Here is a 26,266-nt window from a genome sequence, read left to right as displayed (position 1 = left end):
CAACCTCCTCAACTAACCACTTAAAACTAGATATCCTCTTAACTGGCCAATCATTTTATACTTGTCAAGATATCAATAAAAATGAAGCAAAATATTAAAATGAACCAACTCCACTATTGAATGAACTCTTTGAAAAACTCTATTGTCCTCAAAAAACAAACATTTTGCAATTATTCCCCTACTACAACGCAGGTTACAGTGTCCTTTAACTGACAACAAGCGAGGCAGAGAATTGACTAACCCATTGATTTCTATTTGTGTGTTTGAGATGGGTTTTAGTCACATAAATTTAGGGTTATCCAGAGCCAGAGGGTAGGTACAGTGCACCTGATAGATCCTCTGTGACAGAAATCAGTCACTGCTTTGACTAAAACCAAGTATCAACGCTGGGAAATGAGGCTGAACCACTAAAATGTGCCTTCAGGCAGTTTGGGTGGGTTTTTTAATGGCAGCTGCAAATATTAGTTTACAGATCAAAGACTCCTGAATGATGTATATGGTCTGAACTCAAACCAGTGATCCTATAAACTGCATTGTCTTTTGTTGGGTCCTGCAATTTACTAGTGTGACTACTGAAATAATTAAACCTATTCACCTGATTAAACCATTATATTGACACTCTAAAAGGCCATACACTCCTTTATACTTTTAGATACAGCTTAATCTACACTCAGTCTCAAAATACACAATTATTACAAGGCAATTAGCAATATTTCACTGTGGCTTGGATTTAAGTAAATCAGATTTTAAACTAACAGATATATTTTTAAAAAAATTAATTAAGGAATGGAAATAGGATTTGCCACACCAGATCAGGCTGCTACTGTATCTAACGTGGTATTTGCCTTTGGCATTGGCTCAATACTGTAGACTGGCAAGAAAGTAACTAAGTCAGTCTAATTAAAAAAAAAAGTTGCAATAACATACACATATGAAATTAAAAGAACAAAGGATAGGGCCAAGTGCATTGTCTTACATAAAATCATGTAATGAATTATGCATTTGTCCAAGAGCTAATTCACTGTTCAAGGTTATATCTCTGCAAGCAGTCCAAAGAACAATTAAGAATAGTGCCAAAGTATTCTCACAAGCACTACAAGTGGGAGCAAATTTAGAAATACAACAGATAATGGTATAATAACAGATGGGGCTTCATCTGCCAAGCACTTTTAAAAGAACTAATGGAGAAAAAAAATTTCCAGTGGGTGCAAGAAGAGACATTCTTCAGATGGTTCCAGAAGGGACATACCCACGGTACAGTTGCACTTAGTAGGGAAAAACCTCTGCAGACCTTTGATCCACTCCACTTCCCCATATATAATATGGGCTGGTTAACAGACTCTAAGGATATTTTTTTTAACGCAGATCGAGTCATTGACATGGTGAAGTGAGTGGTGATGGTGCTAGTACAGCTGAAAGGTGGTGCAGAAGAGAGATGAGTGGTTGGGGTCAAGAACAGTGGAGTTGTATCCCAATTTTCATGTATGCAGAAATAGCATATTAATTTTTCTTACACAGTTTTGCATTTTGGCAGATGAGAATAGTTACTCACAACATATAATCTTTAAGATGTTTCATGGTTATCAAGAAACTTCCCACAATGGACTTATTTGGATAACCAGGAAATAATTTTACTGCAGAAGGAAAAAAAAAATTTCCAGGTAAAAAGTTGCTCAGGTCAGACTGATTTAGGTGACAAATCTGCATTTCTCATAGATAGACACAGCAGCAAGCAAGGCCACACAGCAGAAAAAGAACTTGTTCTTAGTATCTACTTTTACTGCAATTTCACTTGGGTTTGGTTTTCAACTAACAACCAATTTTGTGAAGCCAAATGTAAAAACAGAACATTCTTTGGCTGAAAAAGTGTTAAAACATTAAATACTTTTGAAAATAGCTAAATAGTTATTTGCAGTAACTTGGACAGACTTAGCTGTGTGTGAGACTTCATGAAGAAGGGTATTCCATAACCCAAAGCATTCTTGCAAAATACCTGAAGGAAAATTCCCACTAAGAACCATGCAGAAAAACTGAGCTAAAAGAAAATATTACATTTTAAATGTGGATGTGAAATAAAGGCAAAGGAGCATGCAAAGGACATTGAATTTCCCAGGATGAAGTACAGCATTCCAGAGAGAAAGACTGCTATTAGCTGTTCTCCACAGCCAAAATCTAGAGGTTTCTGTTGATCTCCTGTGAAACTCAGCAACACAATGTGCCCAACTTAATACCTGTCCCAGGGTCCCATCCTTAACACTACGAATGGCAAAGAAAAAAATTACCATTTCTGGGAGCATTACAGGCTTCTTGAAACAAATCAGATCACCTCCTCTCAAAAGCAATCCGATTTGTATACTAAATGAGCTGAGCTTCATTAAAACTTTATACATTTGCACACAAAAAAAATCTAATGTTTCAACAATTCTGAATTATCTCGGTTGCTGGTCAAAACATCAAACTATAGCTAAATATGACGTTAATTAGCTCTCCAAATATGGACTGTATCTCTGTGCTTATCCGAGTGTGAAGAATATTTGGATAGTCTTTTTAAAGCTTCAACTTATGCCACTTTATCACCCAAATGTTTTACACAACAAATGAGTACACAAAGAAACCCACAGACCAATATTCTTCAAACAGATTTGCTGAAGAACACAGGCATTACATACATTTCATTCCATCAAGTCAAAAGGCAGCATGTGCAGCAGTCACACCTTTGTGTGATCATATAATAGGCATTTAACAGACATTTAGCTTTTCCCAAAATTAGAAGCTGCATTTACAATTTTGCTTTGCTCTTCATGTTCCTCTTGCTATCCAGTGGTGGCTTTGTATAAATGTTTTAACAACAACCAAAACCACCACAAACAAGAAGGCAAATTCTTCCATATTCAACAGTCATTTACATCAGCCCTGAAATGCAGCTACAGTGTTTTGCTTTTCAGTTCCTTATCCAACACATTAATGACTTTCCATATGCACTGAGAATAAAACTGTAACTGTTTTCAACAGAGTACAAGTTTGTTTGCAGCAAGAATGGACAAAAATTACTTTTTTTAAAGTAATCTCTATATAGAAATTCTATGTAATACTAACATACAATCCCTAATTAGCTGCAATACAAGTACAAAAGGAATTGTAAATCTCAAGAAATAAGAGAGTCACTTTTTCAACATGCTGTGTTGGTTTTAGTTTTTTATTTAAATACTGGGTCACCTCAGGCCATTTTTAGGAAAGGGGGTTTTTTTGTATTCCATCGCAAAGCAAAAATTTAAACCAAAGGAAAAATAATTTAGCTGGATCTTCATTGTGCTATTACTTTTTTTGTGTTTCTATTCTTTTCAAACTTGTTCTTAGTGAGAATGTTTTAAATTAGAATAAAGGACATAAAGGAGTCTTGTGGGTAGTCAAATCCAGGCCTCTGTCACCAGAAGAAACATACATCACAAAAAAAGCTCAAGCTTTTCAAGTTCCATCTTAAAAAAGTAATTACTCATCTTCAACACCTACACAGTTGGCTGCTGTGTCCAACCCCATTCCTCAATGGCTATTTCTTTTACCTGCATATTTCTCTCAAGGCCAAATTGTCAACTGTTTTTCTTTCCTTAAAAAGGTCCTTTCTATACCTGCAGAGAGAATCACCATTCACTTGTCTTTGACGACTCATAAAATGCTCTGTGATTGACCAAAACTCTTGTTTCTTCCCCTATAACTAACAGCCGATAAGCCTCCAACTTACAAATTAATGTTAATGGTCCCAAAAGACACAAATTCATACTGTAATATAGTTGCTTCGTGTTGTACAGAATTTTTCAAAAATCAAAGCTTTACAAATGTCCTTATTAGAAATGTGAATGAAAAAACACTAACACTAGCACAAATACTCAGCAACTATTCACAGGCTAGTGTGTTTGGTCACACAGTAATACTTCTGCAATGCCAAATGGAAAGTAAGATCCTTATGAAACGTTACTAACAGTTTTGTTACTGCATGCACAGAAAGGTTTGGGCTCCATAATCTTAAGAGGAACAACACTATTATTCCATTCAATATTAACAGAAACTTACTTATGTGCAATGTTAACGTGTTAAAGAAGAAAGATCCAAAATAGCTTTTACAGGAGTCTATGTATCAAAATTTCAGCTTTGCAGAAAACAACTAAAACAGTCACGAGAGTTCTTTGTCACAGCCATTTTGCAACTCTTACAAATAAAGAGCAAAAGTAGTATAAAATGACAGACAACTTCCCTAACAAAACAAAGCAACAAGAAACACAAACAAACAACAATAAAAAAACCAAACACCAAACACAACTCAAGGAATCTATTCTTGAAGCAAGTCAGTAGGTCACAGGGATTAACCTGGGGATGGCAGAGTCTGGCCTTCAGACAACCAGCTCGAGTAATAAATATCAAGAAATCTTCCCCAAACCCCGACCTCCTTTTTTTTTTGAGGGATAGACAGCTGACAGTACTGGAATGCAGTATTAGATCATTCAAAGGAATTCAAAAATTTTTGAATTCAAAGGAAATCAAAAAAGAACACAGCAATCTGTACTAGAGAAAAACTAAGTTAATTATGCCATGAGGAAAAAAGTATGACTGAGCAAGCTCGTGTGTAGTTCAAAAGCCAGGCAGGAATGAACATTATAAGAACAAAAAATAAAGTTTAATAATTCATTTATTATCTCCAATCATCACGCACTGATGTTTCGATGATTATTCAGGGCTCAAGTGCCTGTTTCCTCCTTTCTGCGCAAAGAGAAAATATTGAATATAATGGAGCTGTGCCAGGTGGCACAAACTGATAACAAGGGAATAAAAACAGTCCCACATGGCTTCACCAAGCTGTGAGCTCAGGCTAGCAACGGCAACCTTTTCTGTGTAGGTAAATAACATTCCCTTACGATCAGCCAAAAGAATAAGACAGCTTCTTGAACAGGGTCAAATACTGCTGTAACAGCTGCTCACCGCAGATACCAAAGGTGTACGAAACAGTGTAATCACAAACATCAGTCTCAGATGAAGATGCTCATGCCCAGCCTGCATAGCACCATCCCTCATCTGAATATTATTACTCCTACAGCTGAAGGATTGCAGAGCATTACCTGAGCACCTCATTTCTATCTGTGCAAAAGCAGCCAAGGAGTGACTTCAGGCAACAATACTGCTGACAGGTTTTAGGTGAAAACCAACTGAAGTTATCCAAACTGTGGAACAGCAATCTCACAATAACTGCTGACTCTGCCAGACCTGAAAGAATAATATGATCATATTTTAAACTGTAAGGAGGAAACAGTATAAGGAATATGTTATAAAATTGCTTATCAAATAAGACATAGATGCCAACACATATGGCACTAAAAGCATACAATCAGGGCACTACCACAGCTCAGTGTATATTAAATTCTACACAGCCAGAGCACTGGATAGACAGACGCAGTGTGAAAACATTGTTCTTGAGACCAAAGGCAACTGTTAAACATCCAGAATTTCTGGCAGTTCACCTTGTATCTTCGCTGTTCATGTTTTAACAACAATGCTAGGAAAGCAATACAAGTCTACTCAAAATAACCTGGCATACTGTAAACTTCTCGGCTTTGGCATGGAATTAACAATTTTGAGGAAACATGCAAGGCTTGATTTCCAAGACAGATAACTTCTACTCAATAAATAATCAGTAAAAGTTTGATAATTTTTCAAACACAGAACTTTCCACTCTGGTCTTAAGAGTAGCAGCACCTTCCAGCCAAGTTCAACTTGGAAAAACTAGCTTTGAATGTGACATAATCGTTTTCACAGAATTACAGAATATGCTGAGTTGGAAGGGACTCACAAGGATCGTCGAGTCCAACCCTTAGCCCTGCACAGGACCATCCCCAAGAGTCACACCAGGTGCCCAAGAGTATTGTCCAAATGCTTCTTGAACTCTGTCAGGCTTGGTGCTGTGACCACTTCCCTGGGGAGCCTGTTCCAGTGCCAAACCACCCTCTGGGTGAAGAACCTCTTTCTAAGATCCAACCGAAACCGAAACCTCTCGACACAACTTCAGGCCATTCCCTCAGGTCCTGTCACTGGTCACCACACAGAAGAGATCAGTGTCTGCTCCTCCTCTTCCCCTCACAAGCAAGTTGTAACTGCAATGAGGTCTTCCCTCAGTCTCCTCTTCTCCAGGCTGAACAGACCAAGTGATGTCAGTCACTCCTCATATAGCTTCTCCTCAAGGTCCTTCACCATCTTCGTGGTCCTCCTTTGGACACTCTCTAACAGCTTAATATCTTTCTTATATTGCAGTGACCAAAACTGCCACAATATTCAAGGTGAAGCTGCACCAGTGCAGAGCAGAGTGGGACAATCCCCTCCCTCAACCAGCTAGTTTTGCTTGATGGCCCCCAGGACACCGTTGGCCCTCCTGGCTGCCAGGGCACTGCTGACTCATGTTCAACTTGCCTTTGACCAGGACTCCCAGGTCCCTTTCTGTGGCACTGCTTTCCAGCATCTCATTCCCCAGTCTGTACACACATCCAGGGTTGTCCCATCCCAGGTGCAGAATCCGGCACTTTCCCTTGTTGAACTTCCTATGGTTGGTGATTGCCCAGTCCTCTAATTTGTCGAGGTCTCTCTGCAGGGCCTCCCTGCCTTCAAGGGAGTCAACAGGTCCTCCCAGTTTTGTGTTGCCTGCAAACTTGCTTAGTATCCCTTCCAGTCCATACGTCACAGTTTTTCCTCACTTCCTACTTTATTGGAAAGGTGATGGAGGCAGGGTCTTCTTAGTGGTGCCCAGTGACAAGACTAGAGGCAACGGGAACAAACTGAAACACAGGAAATTACCTTAGAACATCAGGAAACACTTTTTCACTGTGAGGGTGACTGAGCACTGGCACATGCTGCCCAGGGAGGTTTTGGAGTCTCCATCTATGGAGATACTGAAAAGATGTCAGGAAATAGTCCCAGGCCACTGGTTCTAATTGGCCCTCCCTAATCAGGTGCCTTCCAACCTCAATCATTCTGTGATTCTGTAATCGTAGCTCCACGCTGTTTCAGCGCCTTCCTTTCCCCAGTGTAATGGATTAACCATCCTTATTTCCCTCTTCAACTTGTCTCAGCATTAACTTAACCAAAATTAAGTCAGAGCAATTTTACTGAGGTATGTGCAAGTTGGAAAACCAACTTTGTCAGAGACATGGAGAAAATCTTTATGCCTACAAGTCTCTCTGCTGTTTTTCGATTTTACGGGACCATGTGCAAGCTACATTATTTTGGATAACAACACAGAAGGAAAATATGAGGGATTATCAGGCTCTCACTAGTTTATCACCAACTGGATAGGAATTAATTGCTTTCTTTTTTGAACACCTGTGGCTCTGTATTGCTGAGGGTTTTCAGTATCTCTGTTGGTAGTGACCCCATGTGCCCAATCTTAAATCTGTAAAAATTTTAATTTTTTTTTTTACCTTGTTTTTCTTTTTTTTTTTTAACATGAGGGTATTTGTACAACTGCAACTTTCACTGAACTCAACCAGATGGATCAAGCTGTTGGGTTACAGCCCCATCTATCCACATCCCTGCATGGCAGTGAAGGTCAGCAAAATACCTTATTCCATGAACTATGACTTTACTATTTCAGTCACTCTTGCAGATAAAAAGCATTGAAAATTTTGCACTGGATAGTACAATATTACTAATAACAGTGAAACGCTTGGAAATATCCTCTGACTCACAATGGTGAAGTGAAGCAGAACTCTGTTTTAAGATGAGGTCCAGCAGATTCAAGAAATGCTCACAAGGCACTTGCTACAGAGATGAAAATCCAGTCTGTTCCAGTACCATACTCCCACACTTTCATAGGGCTCATGATTCATATTCAAAACTGCGTTCCAAGCATATTTAGGTCAAACACAGAAGTTAACATATTGCTGCACTTCATTACCTTTCAGTGTCTACAAAAGGAGAGGTGGTCACTCTTGCACACCACCTGTAATTTCTGCAGTACTGTGTTCACAGATTGGATGGCAGAGGGGCCATTTGGTGTGATCCACAATATAATACTGTGGCATTTCACCTAGTCCCCACTTCTGTTCTGCATACAAGCACCAACTGCAACCATGCACACAATCTACTCACTCTGAAAACAACATGCATTCATGGTGCACACCAAGGAAAAATGAGACAGACTCCCTTTACTTCCAGCTAGGAATGATTTGCTTTTCATGTTCTGCAGGTAACAATCATCCTGCTCCAGATTGAAAGCAAAGGAGACAAGGTAGACCTGAGACCAAAGAAGTCGGGAAAAAAGTTAAAAAATAAAAAAATCAGCAACCCAAAAAATCAAGTACAGGCTATTGCTGGTGCCTATAATAGCTTTCAGAAAGTCAAATAAACACAGATTACTAGCAAGGAAATCTGAAGTTTATGTAATACACAAAGTCTTGAGACTATTAGCAAAAGTTATGAAGTGCTCCGAAGTCTACAGATGGCCCCCAAGGAAATAATTCTAAAATAATAATAATAAAAAATTAACCAGAAATCACAAATTGCATTTTTTCTGGCATAAGACCTGTATATTTCTTGGAATTAAATATCTGTCTTTTTATTAAAAACATCCATGTCTGTTCATGCTGGGTTTAAAACATGACCGGAAGACATTTGCTGGATTAACACCCTTGCTATCATGTTTTAACTCTTTAAAGAATCACACAATAAAAAGTCAGCATCTGATTCTCATCAGTTCACAATGCAGTCCATTTTTTTAATTAAAAAAAATATTAACTTCATTCGTAATATAAACCAAGAGAGAAAGTAAAGAGTTAAAGCTGTTTGGCAGCTGTTACTTTAAAATCCTTTGGGTTTTACAAATTGCAGAGCATGTCAGTTCTTCCACCCTGGAACTTTTTTAAAACACCCAAGCAGAGGAATGTCATAGCACAATCATCTGCCATCAGTACAACAGTCAGAGATATGATACAGCAGAGGACCTCCTCCTCCAAATATGTCACTTGTAATAAATTATGGTGTAGCCAGGAGCTGACTGAGACCAGACAGACAGAGAAATAAAAATTAAGAGAGTATGTAGAATCAGACATGACCTATATAGAAGTGACGGGTAAGGCTGAAGAGAGCAGTATGATTTCTTAGAGGAAAAAGATATGTGCAAAGGAGGGACAATGACAGAGCCAATGACACTCCTCAGTGAAAGGGACAAGCAAGAGCATAAAACCTTGAGCAGTTATTAAAAAGGAGCAGTCTGAAGCAGTATTCAAGCACACAACACACCAGTTTCATGTTAAAGGTGCTTAGAAAGTAAAGATTAACATATGGCATTAAAACACAGCCACACCAAATTTGGATCAGAGACAGGGTCAGCATTGCAAGACCTGCCAGGCAAGCACCACATAATCAGAGACTGTCTTTGAACAGAATGCCTGGGACACAATGTTTTACACAAGTAAGAAACGCTTATGTTTAGAATTCTTCAAAGAAATGCCCTTTTTCCCATAAGCTCATCTTTTCTGCACATATGGAGAAAGGCTATTCCATCATACAAACATCACATCACTACATTAAGCCCCAATGTCTGGGCAATACAAACACCCTCCCAAAGCAGAAAAATCAAACATGAATAAAGGAGCTAATATTTAAAGATAAATAAAATGCTACCCCATCATTTCATAACCTTGCACTAAATTTACCTCCTCTATAAGAACGAACTTCCATCAAGTCCAAGCTGCCAACAACAACTAAGGAACAGTAAACTACCTCCAATCTTGTACTCGGTATTGTAGGATAGTAGTTCTAAACCAATCCTGAGCATGTCAGCCTTTGGCAAATTAGGGTGGACACATTCCTCCCTTACCAGTTTAGAACAAGCAGCCAAAGGCATTAAGAGACAGATGAGTACCTTTCATGTATTCTCTTCGCTTTTGTTTACCTCTTTCAACCACTTGCATTCTCATGTGAACTTTTTTCCTCTATTTCTACCTTACTTGCTTTTCTCTGTTGCACAGCTGACAGCATTAGAAGTGGTCACAAAGCAGAACTTCTGCTGTTTAGCTCCCTTCCGTTTAGCAATGGAGAACACTAAAAAATGCAAAAACCTGACAGATTACAGCCCAGCAGAACCCCAGTCACAGGCTGGGGCCCTCATGCACTACTGCTGTTTACAGATATCTAACAACCAAGCAAGAAGTTACAGCAGTGGTAGGCAGTGCAAGCCCAGCATCTGCAAGAACTGAGAGCAAAACAATGAGACATTTGTTACAAGCTCACACAGCAAGTCAAAAACAACTGCACAGCAGCCACCATTCTTCTGAATGGAAGCCAACAAGATGATTGTCTTTTCATTTCCCCCAATGAGTTCACAAAATGTTCATAAGAATCATCCTTTTACTTTATTTATTGCACAGATCCATGCAATCTGGATGCAGAATTACTCAAAAGGCAGCAGCAGCAGGGTTGGGGTGAGTGTGAAGAGCAGGAGCACAGCCTGCTCACTGCTGTACGTTCTGCCATACCAGCCCACACTGAAGAAGTTGCAGTTTAGGATCCTCAGTTGTCAAAAAGCCAACACAACAAGACCTTCTGAGTCTGGATGCAACATGCCAAAAAGAAGACAAAGGACTGGTCAATACCACAAGAATAAGAAGCCACAGGATATCACCACGGCTGTCAAGCCAACCAATCTTCCCTCAAGTATGAACAACACAGAGAAACACAGTGCTCGCTACAGCCCCATCTATGCACATCCCTCTGCGGTAGTAAAAGCCAGAGGAATGCCTTATTCCACCTACACAAGGAGCATCTCTCTCCAGGAACTCCTGAGCAACCAAATCCTTCTCAATCACTTCTGATTGGGATTAAGAATCTGGGAGAAGAAAAGACACATGGATGAGAACATTTCAGAAGCCAAAATACAGATGTATTTCAAACAACTGGAAGGACAGGTTGAAACACTGTCAAGTTTTCAGGGACAACTAGCTGCTTTAAGACACGTAGATGTGGCACTCAGGGACACGGTTTAATGATGGACTGGGCAGTGCTGGGTTAACTGTTGCACTCAATGATCTTAAAGGTCTTTTCCCATCTAAGTGATTCTACGATTCTTTGAGTGAACACCCAGGTAATATAACTTCTACAATGAACAGTTGGAAACATGGGTCAGAAGCAAGTTCAAGTGAATCTGACAAACCCCGAAGTATCTCCAGAGTTGACACAAGGATGGACAGTCTCCAGAAACAAGAATCGGGAAATAACTAAGCAACTCTCAGCAAAACTCCCCGATGAACTATTCATCTCCTTCATACTTCGGCCTGAGCGTGCCCCTTGCTCTAAGAGAGCCATAGAAGCATACTGAGGAGGACACACATTCATCTCCTCTGAAAGTCAAGGTCATCATTACTATGTGAAGAAATTATTGGTCACTCCACCAAGGGCATTATCTACACCAGAGCTGCTGGTAACAGAAGTCCTGTTGTCAAAAATGACAAGTGTGGCAGAAGATTCAGCTACCAGACATATTCTGAAAGGATGGCTTGGAGTGTTTACAAACTATAAAAAAGATCAATATACAAGACATCATTTACACATTTATCTAAGTAGGCATAATTTTATTTGATATTTTATATTTCTGATAAAGAAAAATGACAGCCTATCAGTTCCAAAAAAGTATACAGAGTGTACAGGAGCAGTTAGAAGTCAAGGACCTACTATTACTACCAAAGAGAAGAATCTACCAGTACTGATTTTCAGTAATGTAACTTGCAGAATAAGACATTATTCTGTCACTTTTACCTGTATTAAGAATATCCACTAAATTCCTAGTCTCTCATTACAAGGTATTGTGGCTTTAGTTGAATGTCTTGCCTTACTTCGAGGTAATACTACCTTGGAAGTATGCTTTTTTTTTTTTTCCTTTGGTCACAAAACCATCACTACAGAATCACACAGGTTCTAGCACAAAGCACCACTGCTTTGGGAAAAAGAAATGAAAATACCTGGAATTCACACATCTGATTCAGCATCTGGTCAATTTTAGGGTGTTTTAACTACCTCTGGAACTCTCCTTATCTTGAAACAGATAAAAAAGATAAACAGTAGGTCCGATCTCTATTTTAACGCTAAGCATACTTATGTTTCTAGAAAGGATAATTTTTAATAGTATCGAAGGCACTACCACAGCCTAAAAGATGAATTGTCTTGAACTACTAAGATGAGAGAAAAAATTCTAAATTATACAGTTTTATGTGAAAGATCTAAAAGTTATCTGAAAAAAAAGTGGATTTTAATAATAAAGTTGCTAATTTGTAAGAACTACTGATAATAGTATGCAAATACCATGAAAACTGCAGGAAAAAAAGCCAACCAGAAGCCAGTGATGTGTAATTAGAGGTCTCAACAGATTGTTTAAAAATTCTGAACACCGAAGTACACATACTCATACACTCAATTAGTTCACATGCCTTCTATCTGCTAGCAAGGGTTTATTGCAAATCTATTGCCACAAACAGGAAAGAACAAAACATCTGTATGCATTTGCAAGCCAAAGCTGCTTTGAACAAAGCCAGTGAGCAGAAAAGAGGACACAACTTCTGGTGTTATTGAAATAGCCACAGCAATCCAAGGACAAAATTGAAGCCAAGTGTCCTGGAGAACACATTAATTTCATAGAATAATGATCATTTACAAACGACCATCACTGTAAATTGTTCAAAGTACAGAATATCATGCCATGAACACATAACTGAAAATGGTGGAAAATGCATTGCAGTTTTACTACTGTGAGGTAAACTTTGATTCATACCATATGGGCTTACAGGACAAACATGTGTGCATGTCTGCACATGTGTGCATGAATGCTGAGGTCTCCAACCCGCAATTGTAGCCATCCCAGTTTCTTAGCAGAAGTAAGAAGAAGACAGGAGGATTCCAACAAACAATAAATTCATAGTTTTTACAGAGTCGTTCAGGAAAACTAATCATACTGACTCGCTATTTTGGTCTCAGAAACCCGGTAATTAACACAAAATAAGGTGTGAAGATAGCTAAGTATTATATTGATACTAGGTATTATGTTCGTATTTGTTCTTCTCTTTACAAGGTTTTTAAAAAACCCCTAAAACCTAACAAAACCAATCACACCAGTATGTGATTAATTCATGACAAGGAAAGGGATCAATGGACTTAATAATAAGTTCTTTTCTTTTTCCCTATTTTTTTTAATGTGGTATAAAACATACAGTCTTTTTATTTTGCCCTCAGGCTAAGAGGTCCAGTGAATGCAGTACATAGCTACCTCATAAAAATCATAGATCATCAGTCTAGGTTTAAAATCACAAAAAAGTTAAACCAAATACTATACTAGAAGCACAGGGAACACTCTTTATGAATGCTGTTAGTTATCAGCAAACTTTCTGAAATCAACATTTATCAGTGTTGCCTCATTCTTTGAATTAAAATAATTGCTTCCTATGGTATTTTCTTGTAACTACAGACAAGTACTAACTTTTTAAAAGTACGTTGAATTTGAAGGGTTTTATCCTCCTGCTGCTTCAGAGCACGAAATGAGATTCTGATGTTACCTGTAACATCAAGTTTGCAAGTATGTTTGAAATACAGATTAGTTTACAAGACTGTTTTAAAATTGTAGGTTGTCTTCCGTCAGACTGAAATAAAGCTAAAAATTAAGCTCACCTCAATAGAGAGGGGAAGGTGAGGAAAAAAGCAAGGAGAAAAGGAAGACGTTCTTAGTACTTGTAGCTGGAATCCATTCAAATTTCTTTTCCTACACAGGAACTTTAACATGCCTTCCTATCATCTTCATGCTTTCTCTTTTTACCTCCTTTTTTAATCTTCTTACTTTCTTAACATATATATATGTTCAGAAACCAAGCTTGCCGTTCATTCTGGGGGCAAGTTGGTGTGTATGTACTTACACAAAAAAAAACACCTCAAATTTGAACATCAGTGCAGCAGGTGGGAGCTGCCTGCCTCCCCAGGAGGCTGAAGGCAAGCCCAGACAGATGACACACCACTGTGCTGCCCACTGCCAGGCAGCTACATGGCTTTACCCTTTACACTCATGCAAGTGCAATGAAGAAACGTGTGGAACTGCAAGAAAAAGGTGAATAAATCTGAAAAGTATTTCACAAGGGTCCAAGTAGAAACTCCATTACTGAGTATCAGTAAATTCACTAAAAGTTCCCTAACTGTTAAAGTAAAAATGGCATGAATTAAGACTCAACTGTTGTGTGTTGATTTACTTCCCAGCCCTGACCTAGACAATAGGTCATTGTGGTCACTGCACTTTCTCTTTACTCCTGACTTTATTTTCTGCACAAGACATATCTTCCTCATCCTGTGACTAGAGAGCAAGCAATGAGTGTTTCTTCTCCAAGAAAGATACAATCTTTTATTAATTCTAGCTTTTATTATACACTCAAGAGGCTATAAGAATAACTTAAAGATGCAACTCAGCAAGAGAAAGTGCTATTCCTGTTGGCAAACATACCCAGCTCCTTCAAAGCCTTTGGGCTGTTAAAAGCTGTTTGGAATTTTAATAACATTTGGAGTAATGAAGGCTGCACTTTACTGTCTCCACAAAGACACACCAGAAAGTAAGCAATGATCTGCAACATGATACTGTCAGATACCATTTGTTTATAGCCAGCTCCAGATGTAGCAAAGCTCTTTCAGGACAGACTATTTAGAGTATATGCTTACTATCTGTTAACCTTATAGCAGCAGACAGAACTGCATGAAGTAACAGTGAGGCAATGAAATTTTCTACCCCATGTCAGCATCACGGTCAGGGAACACTGCTGAGCATTTGCTTTTCCTCCCATTCAATATATTCCTCATTGGAAATGCTAACATCACCACAGGCACACAGAGCACCTGGACTCAAGAAACATCTGAGGGAGTTTGGCCATAAGAATTTCAGCTTTAATATTTTCCCTCCATGCAGTTAGGCTAGGGGTAAGGGAAGATGACTCTTGATCATTCTGAGCAGCTAACTGATGCAAGACTTGATACCTGAATGAATTAGATATTAAAATGCATCTTTGTTTATGTGCAATCATCCATGGTGAGCAAAGATTCTCTATTGCTCTGAAGGAACCTACAGGGCTATCACTTATTTATGAGTTTGATCTTGAGAGCTTATATATACTCTTTTTGGATTTTTCTTCACCACAAAAGAATTTATTGAAGTACAGTGTATTCTTAAAAGCATGCATTAACTCGCGCATGGGAATAAACATTACCTTTCTAGGACACCACCACAAAAACTGCTGTACTCAGTTACCTAGACTCTCACCCCTCAAAACCCAGGGATATTTTTCTGTGCATAGAAAGTCAGCTTGTGACATGACACTACTTGGATCCCTTTTCTAATGACATCTGCAGAGAGGGTTCACTCAGCTCTTTCAACAGCAATAGTAAACCACACCTTAAAAAAAACAACAAAAAAACCAAATGAAAGAAAAACCCCCAAGAATCACTGAAAGATTAATTACATACTCATAGGTAAAATTACTAATTAAAACAACATCTCCATCTAGATTCTGAACATAGCTAAAGAATGTCAAGTAGTTTTTGCTGATGTAAAGCTTCACAGAGTAGATAGTTATTCAAAGCTGATATGAAAATGGAAGCCTTATCAAATGTCTAGAAAAACTAATAGTTTTCAACAAGCATTTTAGTACATCATGTTCTCTTCCTTCAACAACTGATTTTTAAAGTACTTTTACTAGTTTAATATTCCAAAGCCTGCTGCAGTTATAACTCAACAGCTTACAGCAATAAGCAAACTGGAAATTCATCCCATCAGAAGTTCTTACTCCTGCTGCTTCAGGCTGCTTGAAGCAAGTGTATCTTTAATTTTCATGTAACCTGCTAATGTCAATACCTACATTAAGTAAGTCTAATGCCATAGTTCCCTCTAAAAAGTTTTAACTAGCAGTATCTTATAAGAACAAAGGAAATTTTAACCTTTGAAGAAAATGAGCGTCTTCAAATTAAAGTTTTTATAGTAGGGAAAAAGTAACAGTCCCACACACAGGTACACCACAGAACAAAAAAACTACAGCTCTCCTTTCAACCATCAGTGTTCATGGGTCCTGTAAATCATACATCATGAACTTAGAGACTGGCTCTAACTTATTTGCCAGGCCCTCAAATGCAACACCACATGCTGAAATAAGCTGAGTTGCAAGAATATTCTGGCTACTAGCAGTAAAGCTAAAAGAGTAAGTATATTGCTGTTTTTCACTGTGTCTGTCAATGTTGTTAGCACAAGTAGCTTTTTTAACTACTGTAATATTTGCCCAGGTCAGCATGCTACTCAGCAGGTTCCAGAACTTGCCAGGAGCACGACTCAGAGGGAAGTAAAGCAAGCAACTGTTGCTCCCATCTTGAGCTGATGTCTCCCATCCTGCAAACACAATGCAATGCCTGGACAAGTTTATCCCCTCCTGCCCTTGTCTGCCTCAACCCCTGCAGACCATCAGTCCTGTCTCCAGAGCTCCTGGATCCATTTATTTCCCTAGCAATGCTTGCCCAACTCAAACACAAACAAGAAAAGGCCATGAGCAGTCCCTAGCAGGCTCTCCTGCCTGTCATCAGCAAAAGCAGTCCAAGTCTTTCAGGACAGGAGAGGGCCAACACAAGGACAGAAGGAGGAAGGGTAGGATTAGGAATGAAAAGTTCTTATCTCTCAGCAGACACTCCAATCTAAGAGACATCACTGCAGAAGTGCAGTGACTAAGGAAAGCAAGGCAATTATCTGCAGGAAGGTGGGAATCTCTCCAGCTGACAGACAGATCAGAGGAGTGACTAGACACTATGAGGTCTCATGTGCTAATTACACCAAATCATATGTTGATGGCTAGCTGGCAAAATTTACTTTACCAGAAGGCTATTCTAAGTGCCTCTACTGCTCCACCACATTTCTTTGGCATTCAAATGGACCAAAATACATCATTTCCTCTCAAGCCATTCAGAACATCCAGGTACTAACCCATCTGTTACCCTACAAATGGGAGAAACACTCATGAGCACTACATCTCACAGTTCACTCGAGTTGAAACTGTGGATGAAACTCTGTTTAAACTTCCATGAAGGGTACAAAGTTGAATATCCTAGGCAGGGACAAAAACCTGTTCTGACAGAGACATAGACAGTTGCAACTGAAAGTGTCTTAAATCATCTGGCAGGACTCAGGTCCAGGTCTGCCAGCATTAACTGCTACAGTGCAGTTTTTTGTCTACTGTAGCAAATTAGTTTTTAAGAAATTCTTTATGCTTTTACTTCGAGTAATGAGGTGCTATCTTGTTTTCAGACAATAGCCATTTCCTTTAAGCAGTTACTTTTAAAACAGTGAACTTGCTAAATATTGTACCTTACATATTATGTTCTAGTTCTACAAAAAAATTTAATCATGCATTCACAGGCACTGCTGCCATGAAGTCCCTATTTTCCTTTACCACCTCCTCTCAGCCCTTTCTTCTGCACCAGCAATAGCATTTGTATAATTCTGATTAATTCAACCAGGGAAATGAGCCAGGTGAAGAGAGAACTGGTACATACAGGAGTTTTCAGTTGGATAACTTCCTTGATCTGGTTTACCACATTGATGCCAGTAAGAGAAAACAGATAAAGGTGAGAGTAACAATGCAGTTTAATCCAAAATAAATCAACCCTTGGGAATACAGAACTAATTAAAAGCACAGCAAAAACAGGTAGACAAGTCCAAACAACTCTGCAAGCCTCCATACTTGTTTCTAAAGATTTCTTTTTGTTTATTTACTCCTGGGAGTGAAACACGGCAGGCATAATAATAAGCATAATAAACATAATGCTACAAAGACAAATGGTTTAGAAATGTAAATAGACAACAACTCTTGTTTGAGCCTTGAGAAACACAAGATAACCCAGCCAGGTAATCCAAGAGTGTGTTCCTTTACACAGTTTATTACATTGTATATATTCCGTTGCTCAAGGCCAAGCCAGAGGGCAACACCGAGCTCATGAAACTTTCAGTTATAGTATCTGAGGGAGGATTCATCTGACTAAATGAGGGCACAAACAGTGTTGTATAGGCTGCCATGCTCATCAGTAGGGATTCACACAGCAGGATTCCTCTGACCAAATGCACTTACTCCAGGTTACAGGAATGATACTCAGTTCCATTAGCTGAGAAGATTAGATATTCACGTCTGTAAAAGTGGGTGACTTGCTAAGATGCAGATGCTGCAGACACCCAAGTCAGACGAGACACCTCCTACCCTGGACGACAATCACATATCCCCGTGTGAGGAATCTTACATCCACATAGCAAGTACACACAGAGATGACATGTTTGGATCTTAATCTTTCACTTTGCACAACTGTTCACGGTATGGTGAAGAAAAAGAGGGCTGAATAAAACTGCTGATACATTAATTTCCTCCCAGCAGCAGTACAAATACAGCATTTACCTTAATATGGTGCTGTTTTCTTACCAAGTCTCACTAAATCACTTGAGAAATACTTGTTCCAGTATTAATATGTGCCCTTGCTTATAAAGGATGAAAGACACTGTGTTTTCAGTCATGACAATCACAAAGGTGGGAAGAAATAAGAGGGAGCACCCAACACTACTATCACCTCTGTTAATTACTGCAGGAAGAAGAAAGGGCACTGTTTTCTTTTACAAAACAGGAGTACTTTCTGCCCCTACCTCTTATTTATCTCAGCATTCACTGACTGTCAAGGCAAGCTCCCCTTTACTGTTAAACATTGCTATTGTATTACTTACACATACCACACAGTACAGCAGCTCTCAGCACTCCTGCAGCTAGAACTAAACTTGAAGCATTTTGCACCTTATTGGATTGAGCTCCTTTGTTGTCCCCAAGTCAAAAGGATGCTGCTACTTCCTTCCCCTTGGCTTCCCCCCATGCTCCATTTCCTCTCTGCTGACTGCAGTTGCCACTGTCTCCTCAAAGTCAGGTTCCTACAGGGCAGAGAGGCTGAGGGTGGCCCCTACAAGTCACCCCAGTTCCAGCAAGGCTTATGTGGTGTCCATTCTACTGTTATGTGCTCTTGCCTCCCCATCTGAAGAGCAACTACAGCAGAAGAGAGAGTTTTCCATGGTGCAGATTCCTACTCACAGTGACAGGGAGGTTTCACCTCCCAGTGCATGAGGTGTACAAATAATGAATAAAGACAGGATTTCGCTCCCTAGTATGCCTCCACAGTATGACACAGGCAGTGACAGCTCACAGAACTGCAATAACTAAGAGTAGGAACAACTAAAAGACAGCTTCGGTGGTGGATTTCCAGGGACTTTTGTGTGCTGCCTGCAGAAACTGCTTCTATTCAAAACATACTTTATATCCACAGCAGCTCTATTTAAATACACCCAATCCCTCAAGTAGCAGGGAGCCAAATTTAGAGACTATACTGCATATAAATTAAATTTTTCCTTCAGTTCATCTCAAGATCTCTTGCTCTCCAAGCTAGCAAGAGTGGAATGGGTATATCTGAATCAGAACATCAGTATTTTACATTAAATGAAAATGTCGCTCTATGTTGAAATATACTTAAAAACTCAAGGGCTTAAATTAGCATTATGTCAGCTGTGACTGTCTTACTATTTTAAAGTGAAAGATTCAATGCACTTAGTAAAAGCAACAAGAAATTACAGTATGCTCACATTTTTATGGCTCTATATTAACAAATACATACATATTTTCCAGTTTCTAATAAAACTAAAGTATTTTTACAGTATTTGTAAAAAGCATGAGTATAATGCTTATTACCCATGCACAGCAAGCCAGACATTACATTAACTGAAAGCTTAATGTAAACCAGCTTTCAGGAAAATGTTTCTGGAATTTCTGAAGTAAAAAAAAAAAGCACTCTGTTCTCTTTGTCATTTCCTAAAACAAAATGTTTTAGTGTTTATTATTAGTGTGTATTATACTTAGTATTATTAAACCAATTTGTTCTAGTAAAATACAACAAATTTACACAGGCTCCTTGCCTCCCTTATTTGTGCTCCCTGGCAGGTAAATGGTAAAACCACTGAGACCTGTGGGAGAAGCAGAATACCAAAGCAACAGCTCTCTCAGAAGTTGCCTTTTTTCATATCTGAAGGCAGAACAGATATATACTGGAGCAAAGGAAAATTAATCTTACAAAAATGCAGCTTGCATAAGGTAGTGAGTGTATATGCCAATAGAAATACTGAAAGTGCACACGTTGATTTCAAGTTGCAGGTATTTTTTAGAGATTACTTTGTTTGCCTTTGGCTGACTTGAAAAATAACTCTCCCTAAATTACACGCTTGAGATATGCAACAACATATTGATCAAATGTACTAGAGCGATTTGAAATGTGGAAGAGAAACAACCACACTGCTATTCAATGGCCAGATTTCAAGCAGGGTTGTTGAGAAATGCCATTAAAGCTGAACCACCAAGCTACCAGGTACTGCACAAACCTATTCTGAGACAACCTATGCATTGAGTTTCCTTGCCGTGCATTTTCCTCTTGGTTTTCTTCATGCACCATGACTGGCTAGTCATTGTCAACAGAAGACAAGAGTAAAAAACTACTCTGAAGTTTGTACTAACAGGAAGCAGATTGACATTCCTGTTCCTCCATGCACCAAAACCATTAGAGATTTCCAAAGTTTTCCAGCAAATCTAAATGCACAATCCTTCTTTCTCCCCAGCACACAAATACATATAGCCAGGCTTCTGTTAAACTAACAATTACAATTAACAATGATAAAATTGCATTTTATTGCTACCAGAAACCTCTCCTGCAGAAACAGGAGTGCTATTTGAAACCATTCACTTGGCCAAAAGTCGGCACAGAAAGCAGCCGTTACTAAAATTTCATGAACCAGGTTCTAGTCTCAAGCAGGAAGAGGCATCAGTGTGGGGTTTAAAAAAAAAAAAAAAGACAGAAGTGAGGAGGAAGGAAGAAGGTTAGTTTAACCTTTGTGTTAGGTAACAGATGGCAGTTTACACCACCTGAAGATGCAGGTGGACAAATGACCACAGGGAAAGCCAGCCTGTGAATTTGCCATCACTTGACAAGTGCATACACGCATTATTTAAGGTAAGTTGAATCACTTACTGCAAGGTACCACAAGCCAAAAGGGTACACACAAATGTTTAGGAGAAAAAGACTGCAGTTTTAAACCCTCAGATCACCTAGGTAACTTGTTCATCTGACTGAGAGAAATCAGTTACTAGGCATTAGTAGTTCCAGGTAAACAAGAAAAAAAACCCCAACAAACCAACCAATGAAAACTTAGTGCTTACCTGGATCTGATAAAACCAAAAAATACCTCATTCTCATTAAGACTTTACAATACTATCTAGTACTAAGTAAACAATTTGCTCCTCCACTAAAATAAAGCAATGTCTTTTGCACTGCTTTAGAGCAATTTAGCTTCTACTCTGATGAGTCCATTTGTGGTCTCAATGAAATAAATGTTTGCATTTGAAGGTCATTAGTAATTTGCAGAGACAATACGGCAGTGCAAGAGGAAAGAGAAAGACTTCATTTCTGCATCATCTAAACTCTATCATCATGGCTAAAACTGCAAGGTTGGGATAACTGGCTTTAAAAAACAAAAAAGCCAAGAACTTGAGGGCCTCCTCACAGCTGTTACTGTGCTGTCCAGAAAAGAAGCCTTGCAGAATGTCCAGTTAAAATGGTTGTGAAGTTAGCTTCCACAATGTCAAGTACTGTAATGGCTGCCTGCAAGCAGGCAATTCCAAACAGCAGCACTCAAGCATAAACGCTCCTGTCCTCTGTGCACACAGAGGGAGGAGATACTATGAATTCTGACTAAGCAGCAACAGCTGAACTTTTATTCACCACCATACTGGGGAAAAAAAATATCTGCCTTATCTCATTCTGGGAGTGTGACGGTGGGACATCCTGAGCATATTCATCTACTAGTAGACTAGTATTTGAACTGGGTACTATTTATTACTCAAATGTTATTTTATTATTCATAACTTTTTCTAACTAATAAAATAGGAAGATCAATTAAGATAAGAGTTAAAACCAATACCCACCGCAGCAGACAAAAGTAATACCAGATTCCTGCACTATGACACAATATTCTAGGATTTCTCTTAAAAGAGCCTCCCCAGCGTCTATGAATGAACGATCCTCATCTTCTACTGAGAAGCAGTTTGTAGGGAGTGAAGAAATTTAATCTCTTCTCAAATTACACTGATTTTGCTTACATTATCCCTGGGTTAATGCTACCTCTTCATAGAACTGTTAAATTCCTATTTGCCAAGGTTCCCTAAGTTTAAAAGGGAACTGTTCATGTGAAGAACATGCACTGTGTATTTTGTGTACTCATCAGACAAATCACCAATGCCAACAGCAATGCAGTTTAAGGGTTGGCTTGGAGTTTCTTAATTAAAATTGCTACACATTCATTTCAGCATTCAAACAAGTTTAAGCTCTGGAATACCTGATAAAACAATTAAAAACCAACTAAAAAAACCAACCAACCAATCCCTCAAAACCATCATTTATTCCTTGTCTGAAATACTTGTCAAGTTTTACAAATTTGAGAGAAGTTACAGAGGTAAAGCCTTACCAATCCTAAAGTGTGCCTTCATGGATGTCTAATGACCTCTGTGCTGGGGCTCTAAGCACCAACACCAACAAAAATTAACAACTCAGCTGTGAGGATTTTACCATATGAAAGAAAACAAGGTACTGAAAGTTAGAGGGTACCTTTGTGACCTTCAGAGGCCACAACAGAGCTGCATAATGAATCAAATAAGGTAACAGTTGTGCCAAAGTCATTCAATTTTCTAAATAGTGTGCTAAGTGCAGAGCTTAATTACCAGTACTTTCCATATTCACAAATTACATAATCAGTCTGGCTGAGGAGAATTTGAAGCTGGGACTGTCTGAACATCCGTCTGAGAGCAATGAAGGAGAGAAATGCTTGATGCAAAGCATCCCTCCTCATCCCTTCCTTAATCAGAACACCGACTACAAATCCTACCCTTCAAATAGCTCCAAATCCAAGACTTATTTATTTGGTCTGTTAACATAGACATCGAACATCTTAACCGCGTCTCATCTAATCTGTTCCACCACGAGGAGGGTTCTCCACCCTAGTCTTATGTAAACTGTCCAACAATAAACACTGCAGCTGAAGCAATTATTCCCTAATGGCATCCTCTGGCTTTCTCACATCCACCTTTATTCCAATCTCTTGGTTTTTAATTAGTATATTCCCAGTCACAAAGGGAAAGCCAATCACCTGCAAACATCCCTGAACTTTGGCAATAGCCCTTCATCTGTACCTACAGCTATGACCAGGGTGCTAAAAGGGCAAGAGGGAAAAACAGTTGCTTTAGGTTTTACAATCATTTAGCACTTCCCTTCTGTGCTGTGTGTATACATATTGGGAATGTACCTGGTGCTAAAACTGTTTTCCCCAGAAAGTGTTCACACCTGATTTTCAGAAACTTACTCAAGGCTACAAGCTGGTATGACATAAACTTTCAAAGAGAGATTCACAGTAAGTAGCTGGTAACTAGAGAGCAGAATAGACTTTGACATGAGATCAGTTCTACATATCCTCTTTTACCAATGTAAAAAGACTAAAGATTAGGCTTGTAATTGGGCTTTGGAAAATGAAAATATCTCTGAAAACTCACATGTTCTTACATGGAAGATAAAATTAGACCATTCTATTTAGATAAAAATGTTCTCTACTCACTGACATAGCTGCTATTACTTAAATAATCAGCCATCAGTCTTGATGTAGATGTAGCAGCTACAGAGACAAGCCTTTCCACACCATCTGAATTGAGTTTGACAACAGAAGATGAAATCGACAGGGCAGTTGAAAGGCACTAATTTTGCCAATACCTCACCACTTCGATGGCATATATGAAGGAGATTTTCCATATTATACAGAAATTACAATAGATTTTTATATTATCTTAGTATCTGAAGTGATAGCCTCATGGGAAAAAACACAGCTCTGGTTTTCTGGTATGCTTATCAATACACTCAGTATATCCTGAGTTTAGTGGCCTTTGAGTTATAGTTTAGTACTTCTTATCCAGAACTCCTATTGCTCTGTCCTTTAAAAAAAAAGGCAGTCTAACATGACATTTGATGTCAGACTGCCTAGCGTGGTAGGTTTTTCTACAAGACACCTTTACATTTTGACTACTCTGTATGAGAGCACAGGCCCACTTAGATTTTTACCAATAAATACAACCACCAAAAGAAAGAGTCCAAAAAAGATTACCTTTAATGTTCTCCTTCTTGCAGTAAGGAATCGCTTACTGACTCTTACCGACATGCGAGGCAGGAAAGCTTAGAGGAAGCAGGACATCACCCTTCGCATGGTGCACTCCCACCCCAGCACAGCGGGAAGGGTGCTGCCAGCCCGCTGCCACGAAGGCTGAGCCGGCGTATGCCAGATGACACGTTTAGACACTTGACAACACCTGCCACGAGGCCAACACTGACCACCGGGTAAGGATGCACTAGCACGTCCCGTACACAAGTTTTCTGCTTCCTAACATACCCACGGTCCCGGCAGGCGCGATGCTGCCGCAAGATCCCTGTCGGAGTCCGTCGGAAGGAGCCCGACAGAGGGGCTACGGTCCTGCCACCAAACGCAAGGTGGAAGATGAGCGGGGCACGAGGGTGTCTCCCCCCTCGCCAAATTTCCACAGGACCGAGGGCTGGAGGGCAGGTGCACCTCGCCGGCCGAGGGGCTGCCGCCCCACGGCACAGGTGAGGGTCGGGGCAGCGCAGCCCAGGGCAGGACCCGCAGCCCAGCACAGGAGCACCAGGAGCTGCCCCAGGTGGAGGGGGAACCCCCGCGGCCCCTCGGGCACGGGTTCGCTGTGGCTTCTGCTCCACGCTCGGACGAGGGCAGAGGACGACCCTGCCCGGCCGGGGAGCGTCTCTGCCCAGCTGCCCAGGGACGGCAGTGACAGACCCCGCCCGGCCGGCGGGAGCCACCGCGCCGAACAAAAGGCCCGGCCAAGGCCCGGAAACGTCCCGGGGCCGCGGGCCGAGCCGCGCCGCCAGCGCGGGGGGCGAACCCCAGCGCGGGGGGCGAACCCCAGCCTGGCGGCCCCGCACGGCCTGCGGCCGCCGCTGCCCCTCGCCCGCCTCTCACCGCCGCGTCGGGCCCTGCAGCGGGCACGGTGGGGAGGGGGAAACCAGGGGAGAAGGACGCAATGCAACAGCTCCGGCGGCGCTGAGGGACGGAGGGTGGGAGGGGGCAGCACAATAAGGCCAGCGCAGCCTCTGCCCCTGCCGGTAACAAAAGCTCCCCAGCCGTAGGGCTACCTTCGCCTCCCCGGGCTGCGGGGCTGCGGCTGGCGGCGAGAGCCGGGAGAGGTCTTGCACCGCCGCTCCCCGCTCCCCACCGTACCCCTGGCCCGGCCCCCGCACAATGCAGCCCCCGCCGCACAAAGCGGACCAGTCCCGCCGCCCATCCCGCACCGACCTTGAGCCGCCTCGGGTGCCCCTAAGGTTTTGGTCACCGCCTTCCACACGTTGCAGCCCAGCAGGCAGAGGAGAAGCGCCGCCGACCTGCTCATTTCCACCCGCCGCCGCCAGCCGCCGCCAGGGAGGGAATCGCCGCCGGAGCCGCTGCCCGGAGGAGGAGGAGAAAGAGCCGCATCAGGGGCTGGCCCGCTCCGCGCCTCCCTCCATGTTGCCGTGCGCTGCCCCTCCTGCTTTCTCCGCCTGCTGCATTGTCGTCCCGCCGCTGCGCCCCGGCTCCGCGTCCCGCGCTGTCCCCGCGGGCGGCGGAGGCGGGGGGAAGGAGGGAGAGGCGAGAGCACTCCGCGGCTCCGCTGCCTGTCCGCCTGGGTTTATTCTTCAATTCCCCGCCGTGTATCCCCACGCTCTCCCGGCGGGAGCAGCCCGGACTCCCCGCCCGCCCCTTAACCCTTCACGGCACCCCCTGCCCTGCCCCGCTTCGCGCCGGCGGCGCAGCGCCCCCTGCCGCCCGCGCCCCGCCCCGCCCTACCGCGCCGCGGGGTCGCGGCTGCCTAGCGGCAGCGGCTCCAGCCCCGATCCCGCCGCCTCGGCCCGGCCCCTCCGCCCTGGCCGCTGCTCGAGGCAGCCGCGCGGCCCAGCCGCCCTTCGCCAGGTGCTGCCGCGCTTACCTGCCGCGGGGGGCCGGGTCCTGCCCAGCCGCGCCCGCCGCGCTGCTCTCCCTCCCCGAACGGCTGCAAAATGGCCTCCCCGGCGA

General features: G+C 41.3%; 1 protein-coding gene across 2 annotated transcripts in view; it reads right to left on the bottom strand.

Annotated features, from left to right (window-relative positions):
* FAM171A1 (family with sequence similarity 171 member A1) overlaps positions 1–25,924 on the bottom strand; it is a 90,178-nt gene extending 64,254 nt beyond the window's left edge. Inside the window, exon 1 of one of the 2 annotated variants that reach the window (XM_027695633.1) lies at positions 25,514–25,924. In XM_027695633.1, the coding sequence (XP_027551434.1) occupies positions 25,514–25,607 (94 nt within the window). In that variant the 5' untranslated portion in view covers positions 25,608–25,924. The remainder of the gene's footprint in view (positions 1–25,513) is intronic. The other variant, XM_027695634.1, reaches the window with a different exon arrangement.
* Between the last annotated feature and the right edge of the window lie 342 nt (positions 25,925–26,266).

Source organism: Neopelma chrysocephalum, unplaced genomic scaffold, assembly GCF_003984885.1.
Source record: "Neopelma chrysocephalum unplaced genomic scaffold, ASM398488v2 Primary Assembly neopelma1_102, whole genome shotgun sequence".
Classification (NCBI taxonomy): domain Eukaryota; kingdom Metazoa; phylum Chordata; class Aves; order Passeriformes; family Pipridae; genus Neopelma; species Neopelma chrysocephalum.
Note: the sequence above shows the minus strand (reverse complement) of the source record. Positions and strands in the feature narration are given on the sequence as shown.